General features: G+C 44.5%; 1 protein-coding gene across 1 annotated transcript in view; it reads left to right on the forward strand.

The window, feature by feature from the left end:
- The window catches only part of TRABD2A (TraB domain containing 2A), a gene marked incomplete at its 5' end in the record, with an annotated part of 91305 nt that overhangs the window by 16428 nt on the left and 57569 nt on the right, over positions 1-17308 (forward strand). The window contains one exon of the mRNA XM_056848313.1: positions 4432-4992. Within this exon, the coding sequence (XP_056704291.1) occupies positions 4432-4992 (561 nt within the window). The remainder of the gene's footprint in view (positions 1-4431; positions 4993-17308) is intronic.

Below are 17308 nucleotides of genomic sequence, written 5' to 3' on the forward strand. Positions count from 1 at the left end.
GCTGTCAACCTCTAGCATCCTCGCTAAGATGAAGGAGGAAGTGTATCTTTTCCAAATGGACTGTTACTTCCCGTTCAGGGCCTATAAATACTGCTTTCTCCCTTCCATGGCACCCTGGCAGGGGCGCTAAACTCTTGAGTTGTTTTTAAAATAGCTTGAATCTGAAGCGGGTATCTATTTTTCATGTCTTAAAATAACACTTCTTAGAGAGCCAGCCAAGCTGACTTTGCCCTGAAGGAATGAGCAACACCTTTCTGCTGCCAAAGACCATGGGTCTACTCAAAGCTTCTGTGGAATACCAATTAAAAGGAGCTGGACGGGGTATAGCCTGTTCATTTCCAATGGAGGAATTTAATAGGATGAACTTTGGGTAGACCGTGTCCAGATTCCTCCTCCAGCAGTTTGATTATGGCATGATGCCGTCCTGAGCAGAGTTACACCTTTCTGTTGAAGTCCGCAGGCTTAGAAGGGTGTGATTCTGTTTGGGGTTGCAGCGCAGGTAATTGTAAGGTCTTTTTGCACCACGCTTTAGCCAGGCACCTAAGCTTTTACGTGTACATCTAAAAATGTCATATTAATACCCTTAAACAGTGGTTCCCAACCTTTTTTTGACCAGGGACCACTAGGACTTTTTTGTTCGGTGCAGGGACCCCAAGGTTCAAAATAAAAATTCCGAGAATTTGAAAATAAACTTTAAACATAACTTTTAGTTAAACATTAAACTTAGAATAATATTTGAATATATATATTTTATAATAGAGAACTTTTAATTGAAAATATTAATTTATTATGGGTTTATAACTTTGTTTCGCGGACCTTAATTTAGTTCTCGCGGACCCCTGGGGGTCCACGGACCCCTGGTTGGGAATCAGTGCCCTTAAAGGTAGGGTTGCCAGGTCCCTCTTCCCCACCAGTGGGAGGTTTTTAGGGTGGAGCTTGAAGAGCGCGGGGTTTGGGGAGGGACTTCAGTGCCATAGAGTTCAATGGCCATAGCGGCCATTTCCTCCAGGTGAAATCTCCAACTAGTACCTGGAGGTTGGCAACCCTACTTAAAGGTGTTTGGTGTCCCGAGCGGGTACATATGTGAAAAAGTCGAGATTAGTGACAGAAGCAGCACCTGCCAGAGCTTTTTCCTTTTTCGTTGGGAAGTTGTTTCCTTTGCAGCTTGTTGTTCTGTTTATGGTGGTGAAATACCTGTGTTTGGGTTTGGACTGCAGTTCTGGAGCCCACATAATTCAGTGTGCTTCCATACCTCCTGTCTGCAAGCCCTTTACAGATAAAAAAGATGAGTCCAAAATTGCAGAATGAGCATGTTGCCCTTCTGCCCTTACAAGGGCCACCAAGGCATCTGATAATATAAAGCCACATTTTAAAACCATTAGAACCAACCCTCAACATACCTCATTAAAACACTTAAAAAACAGAGTTAAAATATATACAAAACAGCAGTTAAAACGTTAGTTAGGAACAGGGTTGCCAACCTCCAGGTAATAGCTGGAGATTTCCTGCTGTTACAACTGTATTAAATGATGGATTGTTTGCTTGTAACATTTTCCACCCGTGCTTTTCACTTTGGATGCTTTAAATGTCCTTACGAATGAGTGATGTTTGCCAGCTGCCATTTTTCTCCAGGTGAACTGATCCCTATCGGATGGAGATCAGTTGTAATAGTGGGCGATCTCCAGCTAGTACCTGGCAAGCCTATTGGCAACCCCAACTGGAAATGATGTAGAGTCACCAGTGATAGAGGCCTGGACCTCAGTTTGCCGGTGGTAAGTCCCCCTGCTGGTTGGCTGAACAGAGTGGGGCCCCCAAAGTGGGGGATCCCTCACCCCTGGCGGGGATCTGGCAACCCTACTCCCTCCCGCTCTGTACATTGATTTCTCTGCATCTTGTGACTTTTGAAGAGGGCTTGACAGAGGTGAAAGCTAACGAAGCATAGCATTTTACTTTGGGCAGGTTGCAAATGTAAAGCAGGGGTGTCAAACATAAGGCCCTTGAAAGCTCTTATCTGGCCCACGAGCCAGCCGAGGAAGCCACCCTCACCCCAGTCCCGATCTGGGCTGGCGAGGCATGGCCCGGCCCGGCCAAGTGACATTTTTGCCATATCCGGCCCTCGTAACAATTGAGTTCAGCACTGCTGATGTAGAGTATCTGTGATTAAAATACTTCTGATTCTGCTTGTCACTGCGGTTAAACCCAACCTGTTTTCTGCATTATACAGACCGCTGCAGCCACTTCCGTACTCGTACGTGATGTTGGCCCATGCTGGCTATCTTTCATTCTCGATAGGAGGGTAATTAGTCCTAGAAACATTATCGTTATCCACCAGCGCTGTCTTTGAAACAGCTTGCTTCTTTTTTTGTAACACGGCAGCAGAGTTAATCAGCCCGACTCCGAATCGCACGATTCGGACCTTAACGCTCTTTATGTCTCTCTTTCCTTGTGATGTCCTAAACTGGAAGAGGGTCGTGTTCGAATGCTTGTGGGCTTCCATTTAAGCTGCTCCAAAGTACTCAAGGCGATGCTGATCCAGGAAGCAGAAAGCACTCTGCTGGGGTTTCATACGGCTCCTGTTAAAACCAGCTCCTCTCCTGTTTTGAGTCGCAGGGTTTCGAAGAAGCTGCAGTGCAGGGGAGCAGTCCTGGTGCTATAAAGTGACCCCCTCAATCTGGTTTTAAATCTGCCATGCTCAAGAATTTCAACAACCCCTACCGATGTCCTGTGTACAACGTTCATACAAAATGCAGGCCTCTTTTTGTCTCCTCGCAGGGCCTTCAGTACATTAGATTTGAAAACGGGGAAGGGGGTAATGAAATTCTGCGTGGGCCAGGAGGCAATACCTTTTCTTTCAGAGATGCCTTTTCGATAGACTCGGATCCTCATGCGTGCTCTTTGTCACATAAAGATCGGGCTTGTTTAAAACAAAGGCGTGTTGACCTTCCAACCTTCTCCATGCCTGTGGCGGCTTTCAAGATCTTTTGTTTGCTTTTAAGCGGGTAGGTGACACTTCGTGCCTCTCTGGATTTCCAGTTATCCTCATTCATCTTATCACCACATAAAAGAAAGGTTTTTCTTTCTTTAATTGCTTTGCCTTTATCTTTAAGTTAGGCTACTCTTCGGAGGAGACTTTGAAAAGCGAATAAATCGTTTTATGCTGGTTCAAGCAATAAAATAAAATAAAAATATTTCCACGCTTCTTTCTTAATGGGAGGTGCTGCGGTTGGGACGTTTAAAAATAGCAAAATAAAACCAAAATCTCTGTGGCACCTTGAAGACTGACAAAATTTATTTTTCTGGTGGCTTAAACTCTGACTCATGAAAACTTATGGTGGAATAAGTGTTAGTCTTGAAGGTAACTTCTGAACTTCTGTTTTATTTTGATGCAGGAGTGTAACACAGCTACCCCCTGGGATGGTTAAAATAGTATATAGTAGTTACTAAAAGAGCCTTATTTCTGCCTAATGTTAAGCCATGTACTTTCAAAAAGAAAAAAAAATCTTTGAACTCTATCAATCAATCTACCAATCTAGATAAATATATCTTTTAAATAGCACAAAAATTATAGACTTTTCCCCTTCCATCTGATAAATGTATACTACGTATCCCAGCAAATTGTAAATGAAGTGACATTTTTCTGAATTTCATTGGGGGGACTGCTGGCTATTCTTATCTGTTAAGTTCTCCAGTTTCTGCAGGTTCCAAAATCTGTATAGCTATTCAGTCACTGACAGAGCAATGGCCAATCCCCCAAAATATGGCTTAGACAGTTTTTGCTACTGCTCGAGTTCAACCTCACTGCGAAGTCACTGAAAGTTACATAGACTTCAGTGGAACTACTAGACTAAACTGTCAGTTTCCAACAACTCTGCTTTCTCACCGCAGCCTCCGCCCCCCCCCCCCCGTAGTGTAGTGTGGTGTAGTGGTTAAGAGCGGTAGTTTGGGGTGGTGGAGTCTGATCTGGAGAACCGGGTTTGATTCCCCACTCCTCCACATGAGCGGTGGACGCTAATCTGGTGAACTGGATTTGTTTCCCCACTCCTACACACAAAGCCAGCTGGGTGACCTTGGGCTAGTCACACTCTCTCGGCCCCACCTACCTCACGGGGTGTCTGTTGTGGGGAGGGGAAGGGAAGGTGATTGTAAGCTGGTTTGAGTCTCTCTTAAGTGGTAGAGAAAGTCGGTATACAAAAACCAACTCTTCTTCCTCAGGGTCCTGTGAACAACATTTTGTGGAGATCAGTGGGAGGTGGAGGCAGGAACATTCAGTTCTTGTGTTGGAAAATTTAGTTTGGATGCAACCTAGGTTTACTTACAGAAAGGAGACCAAAGAACACATCCACTCTGTCCCAGTGATTGTTGTTGATCCCTTATATAATCTTGTCATATGTACCCGTGTTTATTTTCACTGCTGTGTTTCCTTCCCTTCAGCAAAGTGAGCTGAACTCCTTCCTGTGGACTATAAAGAGCGATCCACCATCTTACTTTTTTGGCACGATTCATGTCCCGTATACCCGGGTCTGGGATTTTATCCCTGAGAATTCCAAGAAAGCTTTCCAGCAAAGCCATATTGTCTACTTTGAGCTGGATCTCACAGATCCTTACACGATCTCTGCCCTAACCAGTTGCCAGCTCCTGCCGCAAGGTGAGAACCTTCAGGACGTGCTCCCCAGGGACCTCTATCGTCGGCTCAAGCGCCATTTGGAATATGTCAAGCTCATGATGCCATCTTGGATGACTCCGGACCAACGGGGCAAAGGACTGTACGCTGACTATCTCTTCAACGCTATTGCAGGCAACTGGGAGAGGAAAAGACCTGTGTGGGTCATGCTGATGGTGAACTCTCTGACAGAGGTGGACATTAAATCCCGTGGTGTGCCTGTCTTGGATCTCTACCTTGCCCAGGAAGCCGAACGTCTCCGTAAACAGACTGGGGCAGTAGAAAAAGTAGAGGAACAGTGCCATCCATTGAATGGTCTGAATTTCTCTCAGGTAAGCAATCGGAAACGATTTGTGCATTTGTAATTCTTGGGGTAAGCCTCATGTTCCTGCCTCAGAGGGAAGCGGGTACAACAAAGAGGGCAACAGTGTTTGGACCGGCTTTTTCTGTCAGTTTTGGGGGACAACTTAGGGCAAGCCTTCTGTTAAAGAAGACCAACATTCCTTCTAGCCTCAAGGAGACAGATTCATCCATGCTCATCAGTAGCAAGAGAAAGAAGAAGGGTTGGTTTTTATATGCCGACTTTCTCTACCACTCAAGGGAGAATCAAACCGGCTTACAATCACCTTCCCTTTCCCTCCCCATAACATCCTGTGAGGTAGGTGGGGCTGAGAGAGCTGTGACTTGCCCAAGGTCACCCAGCTGGCTTCGTGTGGAGGAGTGGGGAAACAAACCCAGTTCACCAGATTAGCCTCCGCTGTTCATGTGGAGGAGTGGAGAAGCAAACCCGGTTCTCCAGACCAGACCCCACCGCTCTTAGCCATTATACCACTCTGGCTTCAATGTCCATAGTTTCAGAGGGTAGCTGTGTTGGTCTGCAGTAGAACAACTAGATTCGAGTAGAGTAGCACCTTAGAGACTAACAAGATTTTTGGATTATAAGCGTTTGAGAATCAAAGCTCCCTTCGTCAGGAACATCCGGATGGAAATCTCTTGAGTCCTTGTATCCCAGTCAGAAGGTGGAGGGATTCACATAGAAGGAACTCAGGATGCAGAGGTAACATGCACATTGTACTCAGTTTGATTAGAGCAGAGGGCTGTAATGACTGGGATATAAGGACTTGGAGATCTTCATTCTGATGTATGTGACAAAGGGAGATTTGATGCACAAAACGTTTTATTATATGAAAAAATTTGAATTTACAGATCTCTCATACAAATACTGTATTTTAAATAAATGCTTAAATGCTTTTCCAATCTAAAGTGGGTCCTCCCCTCTTTCTGAGATTGTGTAGGACTTAATGGATATTTTTCTTTCCTCCTTAGTCAATGGCTGCAATTTAAACCTGAAATTGGAAAGGGCGTTTGACAGTCAGCATATTTTGATATTAAAATGAAACGCACACTTCACTAGTACATTATAGCAAATTAATTGTGAACAAAATTATTTATATTTAAGCACACATTTCTTTGAAAATATATTGCATATATGTACGTCTACACAAGAATTACCAGTAGCTAATGTTGTAGATTAGGGGTGTCAAACATAAGGCCCAGGGGCTGGATCCGGCCCTTTGAGAGCTCTTATCCGGCCCGTGAGCCAGCCGAGGCAGCAGCCCCACCCCAGTCCCGAGGTGTCAATGATCAAAGACTGTTGAGTAAAAGAAAATACTGTAAGAGTGTTATTGTTTTAAGCATGTTTTAATTTTAAGTACAAAATCATATCATTAATTGGCTTGGCCTGGGTCTTCTATAAAGTTTGGATCTCTGGTTCCTGGCATTAAATTTTATGGTATGCACGGCCCGGCCAAGCAAGATGTGCGCTGTATCCGGTCCTTGTAACAAATGAGTTCAACACCCCTGTTGTAGATAGTTCTTCATAAAAATCTTTATCCTATATCTAATTCTGAATCTGGCAGTAATGTAGATAGAAAAACCCAGAGAATGAGGCCAGGTTCAGTTAGGGGGTATTGTTTTGCACACCTGGGTGACACCCCCAGGTTTTCTGAACAATATGGAAATTTTTTTGAAGGGGGTTTAAATCCTCCTAAAGTGCAGATGGTATAATGGAGTGTCTCCTTTGAGGGGGTCTGTTATATCTGTTGGTATTGAAGGAAGGTTAATGATAAAATTCATTTTGTTCTTTCTTTCAAAAGAGAGAGATTTTTAGATTAGTGAACTGGTACCAAGAATGTGCTCCAGTTTCTTGACATCTAGAAAATGTCACTTTATGTTCACACTAACTGGAGGGGCTTTTTGTCCACTGACTACAATGATTTTCCAAAATTTTCAAGTTGCTGGCCAAAAATCCTGGGGAAGTTGATTCTATTTCATAGGTAGCTTTGCTGATAGCAGTGCATCTGATAAATCCCAGACTGCTTGTATGACCCATGTAGCATTCTAAAAGTTTACAAGCAGTTGAGAAATAGGGGTTCATAGGGCTCCCTCCCTATACAAAAGTATGCAAACACATGAGAGAGTCTTTTCTTTTAAACCCCCACCTTCAGTTAGTTCACTACTAATCATTGCTGTGTGGATACTGCAGTTTGAAATGAGTGCAAAAAATAAAATAAATAAATTGCAGGATGTGATCTTGGGCACAGAATTCAGTATCTTAATCTCATCTTTCTTCTGAAAAACAAACGAATTTCTAATCCTTATGACTGTAAAGATGTGTTTGAAAGTGTGTGAGAAATACCTAGTGAGATCTCCAAAGAGCCTTAAAAATATTTCCATTGTTTTGGGAGAAGGGCTTCAGTGTCCCGCTATCTCCTTGCCCTGCCCCACCTACCTCACAGGGTGTCTGTTGTGGGGAGGGGAAGGGAAGGTGATTGGTAAGCTGGTTTGATTCTGCCTTAAGTGGTAGTGAAAGCCGGCATATAGAAACCAACTCTTCCTCTTCCTCCAGTGGGCCAGTTTCAGCTATTGGGGAGCAGAAGTCTTGGCTAAATGGCTTCTGGTTGGTCTCCCTCCCCACTTACTATGGCTCCTTCCTTCCTTCGTTCCCCGTCCCCCTCTCTGCATCTTAACATCTATCTGTTGGCTAGTTACATCCTCCCCATCCAGTTTCCAAGGCTGGTGTTTCTGCCACTGGCTGCTGTTCCCGGTGAGCAAGTGGTGGTGTAGGCCAGAGCTGCCACCCAGAGGACAGGAGGGTGTGGACGGCAGCAGCTGCCTAGATGAGGGGGAGGAAAGTCCACAGTGTTCCCTCCGGCAGGGGAGCAAGAGAGAGTAGTTGGTACTTCTCCTGGCTTAGAATCATAGAGTTGGACGGGAGACCAGGATTCTTGTCGAACCCCCTGCACAATGCAGGAAATTCACAACTACCTCTCCCCCCCACACACACAGTGACCCCTACTCCATGCCCAGAAGATGGCCAAGATGCCCTCCCTCTCATGAACTGCCTAAGGTCATAGAATAAACATTGCTGCAGATGGCCATCTAGCCTCTGCTTAAAACCCCCCAGGGAAGGACAGCTCACCACCTCCCGATGAAGCCTGTTCCACTGAGGAACTGCTCTAACTGTTAGTAAATTCTTCCTAATGTCTAGACGGCTTCCCATGAGGTGAATTAGGGCTTCATTATGCGATTGGAGCAGCTGATAGATAAAAGGTAAAGGTCCCCTGTGCAAGCACCGTGTCATTCCTGACCCATGGGGTGATGTCACATCCCGACGTTTCCTAGGCAGCCTTTGTTTACGGGGTGGTTTGCCAGTGCCTTCCCCAGTCGTCTTCCCTTTACCCCCAGCAAGCTGGGTACTCGTTTTATCGACCTCGAAAGGATGGAAGGCTGAGTCAACCTTGAGCCAGTTACCTGAAACCAACTTCTGTTGGGATCAAACTCAGGTCATGAACAGAGCTTGGACTGCAGTACTGCAGCTTACCACTGTGCCGCGGGGCTCTTCAGGTGATCGATAGCCCCTTGGCATTTCAGAAGGCCTAGGTGCTTCCTTTTGTTTGGAGTGACAGCAGAAGATTGCTAATCTGTGTCTACAACAGGGCCCACGTGCTACTTTGGTGAGCAGGCAATGGCTATAGCCGTTGGCTGCAGTGATGTCATTGTGTGGCTTTGTGCAAGGAAATCATTCAAACATCTTCCCTCTGGTTGGAGAAGAGCTACCATTTCTAGGCTGAGTTCATTCCTTGTGAACACCAGAGGGCATCACTGGAGTGGGATGCGCTGTACAGTCATGAGAAGGCTTGGCCTTTGGCAGTACTTGTGTCTGTGGTTTGGGTCACTCATGCATTTGATCACTTGATCTTTGTGCTCTTGATTATGTTGTATGTGGGCAGCTGTGAATGTGTGAATCTAGCACAAAGAGTCAAATCTGAGATGATGTGTTGTAGAAGTTCTGTCTTCAGTGTTCAGTTTGTGCTGGTAATAAGATCATGTGATCAACATGCATGTGTGAACTACCTTCAAGGCCTTGTAAGCCTGGTTAGGTGGGGGAAAGGAATTATTGATAGATTTTTCTCCCTTTTTTGTCTTTTCCTCAAGCTATTACATGGTTTAAATGTCCTTACAAATGAATGATGCTTGCCAGCCAGTGTACTTAAAAATTCTCAGTTTAGGAGCTACTGAATTATTATTGCTTGCTGTATTAAATGATGGATTGTTTGCCTGCAACATTTTCCTCCCATGCTTTTCACTTTGGATGCTTTAAACGTCCTTACGAATGAGTGATGTTTGCCAGCCAGAGTGTACTTAAAAATTCTCAGTTTAGGAGCTGCTGAATTACTACGCTTGCTATATTAAATGATTGATTGTCTGCCTGTAACATTTTTCCACCCATGTTTTTCATTTTGGATGGGAAAGGGATTTATGCGAGGAAGGTTGCCCCTTGGGGTAGATCGTGTAAAGTGATATTAGGGCTAGTTTTGATCTGTGAGCCTACACATTTTTTTTCATGTTGAATTTTAGCATTCTTTTGTAGAGCACTCTCTAAAAATAGCCAGAAATTATTGACCAAAAACAGGCAATGTTCATAAAAGGAAAAATGGGGGGGGGGAATGGTCTCTTCCCCACAATTTCCCCAATTTCCTTAGTTTGCCTCATGCGCAAATTAACCTCTGCACCTGTTCCCAGTGCCCCTTCCTCAAAACTGCTTCCTCTGGCCTCCCTCCCCACCCTGAAAAGAATGGAAGCTTTTAACATGGCAAATTATGGGCAGTCCGTATTAATGGAGCAAAGCCGCAAAGACCTCAAGAGCTTATTGCGAGCGCAGTATAATCATAGGTTTATAGTCGTAACATTACATTTGAATGCTTAAATACAGGGTTGGCAAATGGGTCACTAATGCCTAGCGATAACCCCTTATTATTATCATCCATAACAGGTTTCGGAGTGAGCATGACAGACAAAATTACAACACTCTGTGTTCAGTTTGTACAAAACTCCCTTACTCCTAATCGGTTCCCTGCCCTCTCCCCCGCGGCGTCTTCCCTGTTGCTTTTTTGCTGCCTGAAGAACATCTTTTTGGGATGAGCCACATACTGCAGGGGAGACGTCAATGACCCAATCCAACTTTTAAGAAAAAAATCCTGACCTCAGCAGCAGGTATCCGTTCAATTGCAAAGCAAAATATGTATGCCGGTACTTTCACAGAGAGCAATTTCCTGGCCCTCTACAGAGTTTGCTGTTGTCTTCTTTAACAGAAATGAGTCTGGTGGCCGGCACCAACCCCCTCTGTTCTCGTAATCTCATAACCCCTTTTTTTGTGCGGTCCTACCCTGTACATATTTACTCAGAATTAAGTTGCATATGCTAAATGTTGGGGTTACTCCATCAACTACAGCCGTAGATAGTCTGAGTAGAAAGTGGAAAAGAGACTGAACTAATTTTCGGTTGGAAAGGCAGTTTTTTTCATCTGTGTGCTGGAAAGTGAACCGTGATCCTTTATCCAAGTGCAGACTTTGTAGCCCTCTATCCTCTGGAACATTTTGCTTGTGAGTCCCTTCTGATCCTCAGAAAGGGGTTTTGGAACAACAGCAGGCTCCTTGATGACAGGGAAGACATGAAAAGATCCCGTCCACTTATAGCTTCTGTGAATTCTTCTGGTGGATCCAACCCATGAACAACGATGGCAGAGGGGTGGAGCGGGAAAAATCACCTCTTTTTCTCTGTTCCTTCGACACAGAAGAGTTTTGGGACAAATGGCAAGCTTCATGGGGAAAAGGAAGGGAGGGCAAGATCCCGTCCACCAGCGCCTTCTGGGGAAACTTCCAGTGGATCCAACCCTTAAACAGCAAGGCTTTTCAAGTCTTGACTGAGAACTTTCCCTGCCCTGAACTTGGTGCAACCCTATCTGGGTGATATAGGAATGTTATGATGGGTTATAGTTCTGTTTAAAGAGAGTTCTGTGTCTATCCATGTGGCTTCAAATGTTAGAAATGGGAGTTAATAGCCATCCAAAAAGGAGATTTTCAATATTCATTCATTGATGAATGTGTTTATGGTTAACAGTCTCCATGTTTGACATTTACTGTTAACACACAAACCCACTTTTTTGTTTTGGGAGAGTGAAAATGCTTTGCTTAAGTATATGACTTGCCTTAGTTTAACGACTGGGAAATAAGACCTTTAGAAGCGGATCGGTAGCCATTGAGTTAATCTAAGATTTGTGTTGGAAGGTACACTTTCTGAACTCGCAGCCTCTCAATCTTTGCACTGGGTTTATTATTACCCCTGTTGACTGTGTGAAGGTCAAACGTTGAACAGCCAAGTATCTGGGGAGGAGAAGGGGAGGGGTGTTTTCTCTTTGCTAACAATGCATTTGGAAGGCAGAGAAAGGGGTTTGCAAGGTGATCTGCTCCCACTTAAATCCAATCCGGTCAATTAAAGTTGAGTGCGTAACAATGTTTAGTTTAGAGATTTATTGTAATCTCAAGGCTGTCATATAATGGTGTTAGGGCAGATTTATGTAGCTGGTCTTGTAAATTTCTCAGCATCGTTACCCTGTTATAACAGGATTCGTTGGATTGCTACATTTGACCAGATTTTTGGGATTATCTCTATAAAGGTGAACAATTTTAGACAAGCTTTTTGCACAGCGTCTGCTAAAGGAGTTGAGAAAATTTGCACTTCAGAACATATCTGTTAAAGAGCGGTTTTTAGGAGCAGTTACAATTCACACAATCAATGCAATACTAAACACTTTCCTGGGAGCAAGCCACATTAAATAGACCTGTGTAAGATTCTAAGTAGATCTATTTAGGATTGCTCTCAAGGCCGCTCTTCCCACTAGTGCAGAATTTTTTTTCCCCTAGAAAATAACTTTAAATTTAAAGTTTATGAGGAACTGCTAGGGAGTCGGTCTAGTCCAGTGGTTCCCAAAGTGGGCAGTACCACCCCCTGGGGGTTACCTAGGGGGGCACTAAGAGGCAAGGGGGCATCAGGGGGCGCTAGAGGTGGGCCCCATCAACTGTGTTGTTGGATAGGGTAGGGGGTGCTGGGGTTGAGTTTGTGGAGCCAAGGGGGCCGCAGCCTGAAAAGTTTGGAAACCGCTGGTCTAGTCTCTGACCCAACCCTGACACATCTGAATGACAGCCTTAAAAACCGTTTTAATAATCATTCCACTTGCACGCTGAACTCTGGGAAGTCATTAGGGTTGCCAGGTCCCTCTTCACCTCCGGCGGGAGGTTTTGGGGGCAGAGCCTGAGGAGGGCGTGGTTTGGGGGTGGGAGGGACTTCAGTGCCATAGAGTCCAATTGCCAAAGCGGCCCTTTTCTCCAGGTGAACTGACCTCTATTGGCTGGAGATCAGTTGTTATAGTAGGAGATCTCCAGCTACTACCTGGAGGTTGGCAACCCTAAAAGTCATGCCAACTAAACCTGGTGCCAACCCAGTATAAATTTGTATTTTTGTGGTGCCATGACAGGCAGCATCTCTGTAGGGTCGCTTTACCGCCATTACTACCAGAAATCCTTTCACTCGAAATGGTGGGGTAGGAGCCAGCATGCAAAGCGTGATCCACAGCTCTTGCCAAAAGTTTTATGTAATTTTTTTATTTATTTAGAAAAAAAACGTATCATGCTGCCTCTCCAGAGGCCGGCTTGAGGCGGTTCACAAGTAAAAATGACATAAAATATCAATATTCAAGCAACTGAAAACGAGCCCAGGGCGTGGAAGTAGCATAAAGCAACTGCTGAGCAGCGTAAAATGAGCTCCATCCTCAGGCTTGGAGCAGACCGTAAAAACAGCTTTAAAAAAAGATAGATTTGAGTCCAGTAGCACCTTAGAGACCAAGAGTTTCAGACTGAAAAGAGTTTGACTAAAAACCTTACACGCTGAAACTCTTGTTGGTCTCTAAGGAGCTACTGGTCTTTAATTTGACTGATCTACTGCAGACAAACGCAGCTACTCTCTGAAACTATCTTTACAAAGATAGAACCCCTCAGTTTTGCATACAGTACTGAATTTCTCTCTGACCACCCAGGAAGTGCACGGTGGTATACATAGGGTTGCCAGCCTCCAGGTGGTGGCAAGAGATCTGCTATTACAACGGATCTCCAGCCAATAGAGATCAGTTCACCTGGAGAAAATGGCCGCTTTGGCCATTGGGCTCTACGGCATTGACGTCCCTCCCCTCCACAGGCTCCACCCCAAAAACCTCCTGCCAGTGGCGAAGAAGGACCTGGCAACCCCTAGATATACAAGAGAAAAGTGTTTCCATATTCAAGGGAAATGTTGGAATGAAACTGAACGGGAGCAGAAACGCCGCAACAAATCTTACTTTGGGTAAGATTTCCTTACTGATTCATTTTGATTCTGCTGGAGGGAAACGAGGCATCATTTCTTTTCCATTGGGTTCCTTGTTCCGCCGTAGAACTTCATAGCAGATAAAGTTGAGGTTATTGGGTTCATCAAGGGCTGCTGTGCACATTGAAAGAAATGGCAAAAGCAGATACTCACATTTGCTTTTGCAGGTCCTGCTTTCTTGCTTGCTTTCTGTGTCCCACAGATAGGGTTGCCAGGCCTCACACCGACCATCTGTGTTGCCTGTCCCTGCTCAAAGTGGCCGTAGGAGGTTTTTTTTTAAAAAAGACACTGGCCTCTGTGCCATTACATCAGTTCCAGGTACAGCCTGGAGGTGACAATGGGTTACTGTAGGAATTGACAAACTCTATGGTTAAAACCATAGAGTTTCCGGCAATTCCTACAGCTGCCCACTGGCACTTCCGGGTCGTATAGGGAAGTGACACAGTGATGTCAATGATGGTGCCTCATCATGCATCCCTGCTCTCCAACCCTCCTGTTGGCTGCCATGCTCAGCCTGGCAACCCTACCCATAAATTACTATTAATATGTTTGGGCAGGCAGGCTAGTTAAAAAAATGTAGAGTAGTAAACTCAGGCTGCTGTTCACCTCTGTGCCACCTCCGAATTGTTCACGTTTAGCACATGAAATTACCTAGCGCACTGAGTCTGATTACTATGGGAAATACAGCCTGGCTTTTGTTCTGTTGCCCTAAAAGCGGTAGTTCTCCAAAGTGATCAGACCATTACACTTGATAGCACCCACTGTGATCAATTTTTATGTTTCTGGAAGAATATCACAGCTGTGTGTGTGAAAGTGAGTGGGTTTTTATATGACAAACATAGAAACTGCTGGCTCATTGTGTTCAAAGCTCTAAAGAGAATTAAAGTCTAGACAGTAGCATCCTCATTATTCTAACTGGAGCAGCCTAATCGTCATTTACTGCTGGCCAAAAACTTAAATTACATGATATTGAAGTGCTAAACCGGCCCTCGATGGTTCAACAAACGGAGGAGCTTCAAACCCATTGCTAGTGTGCAAGCAACATTTGGTTTGCAAAGCTTGCAGTACCATCCTAAGCAGTTACATCCTACTAAGTTTATTGAAGGTGACACATGCTAAGGAAGGGTGTAAATGTGGTTAGGATGGCACTGTTCGTCTCGGTCGTCTGCAGTGTTAAATGCGGTTGAGTGGGGACGTTTTTATCTGGGGTTTGAGTGGACTATGAATCAGCGGCAGCTCAGCAGCAAGCCGATTCCGCCTCCGAAGGCCACTTCTAACGCTGCTGAGATTTCAGAACCATTAGGATCCTTTAAAGGGCTGCTTTGAGCATGTCGGGGAGCCTGTCAGTTTGGATTAGTAAAGACATGCCATCTACACAGTGGCCCATAGTTCCTGCTAGCTGGAGTGTAATGTTTTCATAACTTCCAGTAATTATGAGCTTGCTCGGGGCTCCCTGATAAAGACACTCTTGTCTCCCTGGGTTTGCCATTGGTCATGGCGTGTGATCACAAACGACTGCTCATCAAACGTGAGATTCTTTCCTGGTCCCTCCTTCCCTTCCCCCCTCCCAGGACTTTCATAGGGATTACTCATTGTGACATCTTGAGATCCTATGGTGCCTCCTCCGATGGGGTGTCATGTTGGAGCTGGGATGGAACAAGATGGCCAGAATACGTTTTGTCCTAAAAGACAATGAGCCAGCAGACGGAAGTAGAGAAGACTTGCTTTTGAAAAGTCAGAGTACCAATGAGTTGCATTCCTGGAAGATGTTTTTTGGGGAGAAGTAGAAATACAAGTGTACTTAAAATCTGCACACCAAACACGCACACAAAACAACAACAAAACAAAGCCAGGATCTCATCATACATTTGCCCAGAAATACTTTGCAGATCTGTGCTTTAGAACCGAGCAATTTCTTCCCATTGTATACCAACTTTCTCACATTAGGTTCTTGTTAGTTGAGAGTGTGTCTTGGCGATGTCTTGGTGATGTTAGTTGAGAGAGTGTCTTGGTGGTAAAGAGCACCTAGCAGTTTCTTCCCATTGTATACCAACTTTCTCGCATTAGGTTCTTGTTAGTTGAGAGCGTGTCTTGGTGGTGTCTTGGGGGTGTTAGTTGAGAGTGTGTCTTGGTGGTAAAGAGACATGAGTTGATAACAGGGAAATCTGTAAAGTGATCTCTGTCCAGGGCCCTTCTCGAACCATCCCACTTCCTGAGCAAGTGTAACTGTTGTCCTAGGTGCTGGATCTGCAGAGGTTGCCCAATAGACATTTGCTGGCAAGTAAGGAAGGAGCCCAAGTCTAAAGACGATGGAATAATAGGTGGCAGGGACATAGCATGGAGAATGGGAGAGCCAGGGAGAAGGAGAAATGTAGTGGTACAGTTCTTCAGTGACATTCATAGGCAATAGATTCTAGACAGACAAAAGGAAGTACTATTTCACTTCAACAGATAATTAAATTGTGGTATTTAAATGGGATTAGACAGATTCATAGAGGATAGGTCCATCAATGGCTACTAGCTATGGTGACTAAAAGGGAATTTCCATTTTCAGTGGCAGTGAACCTCGGAACACCAGGTATAAGAGACAACATTGGGAGGAAGGTCTTGTCCTCCGTGTCCAGTTTTTTGGGCCTCCAGGGAAACTGGTTGGCCACTGTGTGAAAAAGGAAAGAGGACTAGTGTATTTTATTTTATTTGTTAGATTTCTATGCCACTCATTTCTGACAGGTCAGGCTATGAGTTGCTCACAACCATTTCGATACAAAATTTAAACTTTATAATTTACATAATTAAAACTTATATCATAAATGTTTAAGCCAGGCGCCCTCGACTATAAGCAGCAGCCAGGCACTTCTGATGTTCAGTGAAAGGAAAAGGCATGCAGACCCCCCCCGCCCGCCCCAGTGCCATTACATGCCATGTCTTGGTCATTCTCCAAACAAACTAAACCTGATCTCTGAATGGCATATATGTTGACAGGCAGTACTGTGAATCAGCGTAACATCTGGTTTTTTTTTTTTGTTTGCTATGAGCTTCTTATTGGCCTGGTCTCTATGCTTGAGACCCAAAGTAGGGCCCTCATGGCTGAGCTTCTTTCTCTCTTGCTTTATCATTCACTCCTACACCAAAATTAAAACTTTTATGAGCACGCTTATTAGATGGGAGCTAGCCCTGATGCTACTGACAGGTATTGGCCAATATTACATGAATATGTTTTTTCTTGGCCACTGTTAATTCTGTTTGCCTTATTCACCATTTAATAAAGATGCACTATTCTATGCAAGTTGTAATGTTTCTGCGCACATGTACATTTACTCAGCCCCAATGTCTTCCTGCTGGAAGAGAGAGTATGCATAGGCAACATACTGCCATGGAAGAATATCTTTTTGTGTCCAAAAACCTTTGTCTGCCACCTCAATATCAGCTTCAAGCCAAACACAGTCATCCACTTTCCACCTGCCTTTGGATGCTGGCGTGGTTGAATGAGGTGTTGGAGGGCTTCCAAACAAAGCCTGTGGCATCCAAATGGCATTTGGAACAATAAGTGGAAGCTCTTTGGGAACTGGCTCGATGACAAACCCTTCTGCTTGTGCTGAACTCTTCAGATAATTAAGCAAGGGGCATGTCCTTTTCTTGGCTTCAATTTATGTATCACTGGGTTGGCATGTTCGTGGTGCAAATAATGAGTCTATCCAGGAAAGACAGCTACCGAAGGATGTATCAGCCCACAACAAGTATCTGTCTGGATCAATATATGTTTGTGCCTTCCTTCTACGTGTCCCCTTTTCATCAGAGTTGGATGTCGTTGTGTCCAGTTTTTAATTGTTTTGTAGCGTCGAAGAAGTGTCCAGCCATATCTATGAATGGATCTGGTTCCTTAGAGGTGTG

This window comes from Euleptes europaea, chromosome 4 (assembly GCF_029931775.1).
Source record: "Euleptes europaea isolate rEulEur1 chromosome 4, rEulEur1.hap1, whole genome shotgun sequence".
NCBI classification, from domain to species: domain Eukaryota; kingdom Metazoa; phylum Chordata; class Lepidosauria; order Squamata; family Sphaerodactylidae; genus Euleptes; species Euleptes europaea.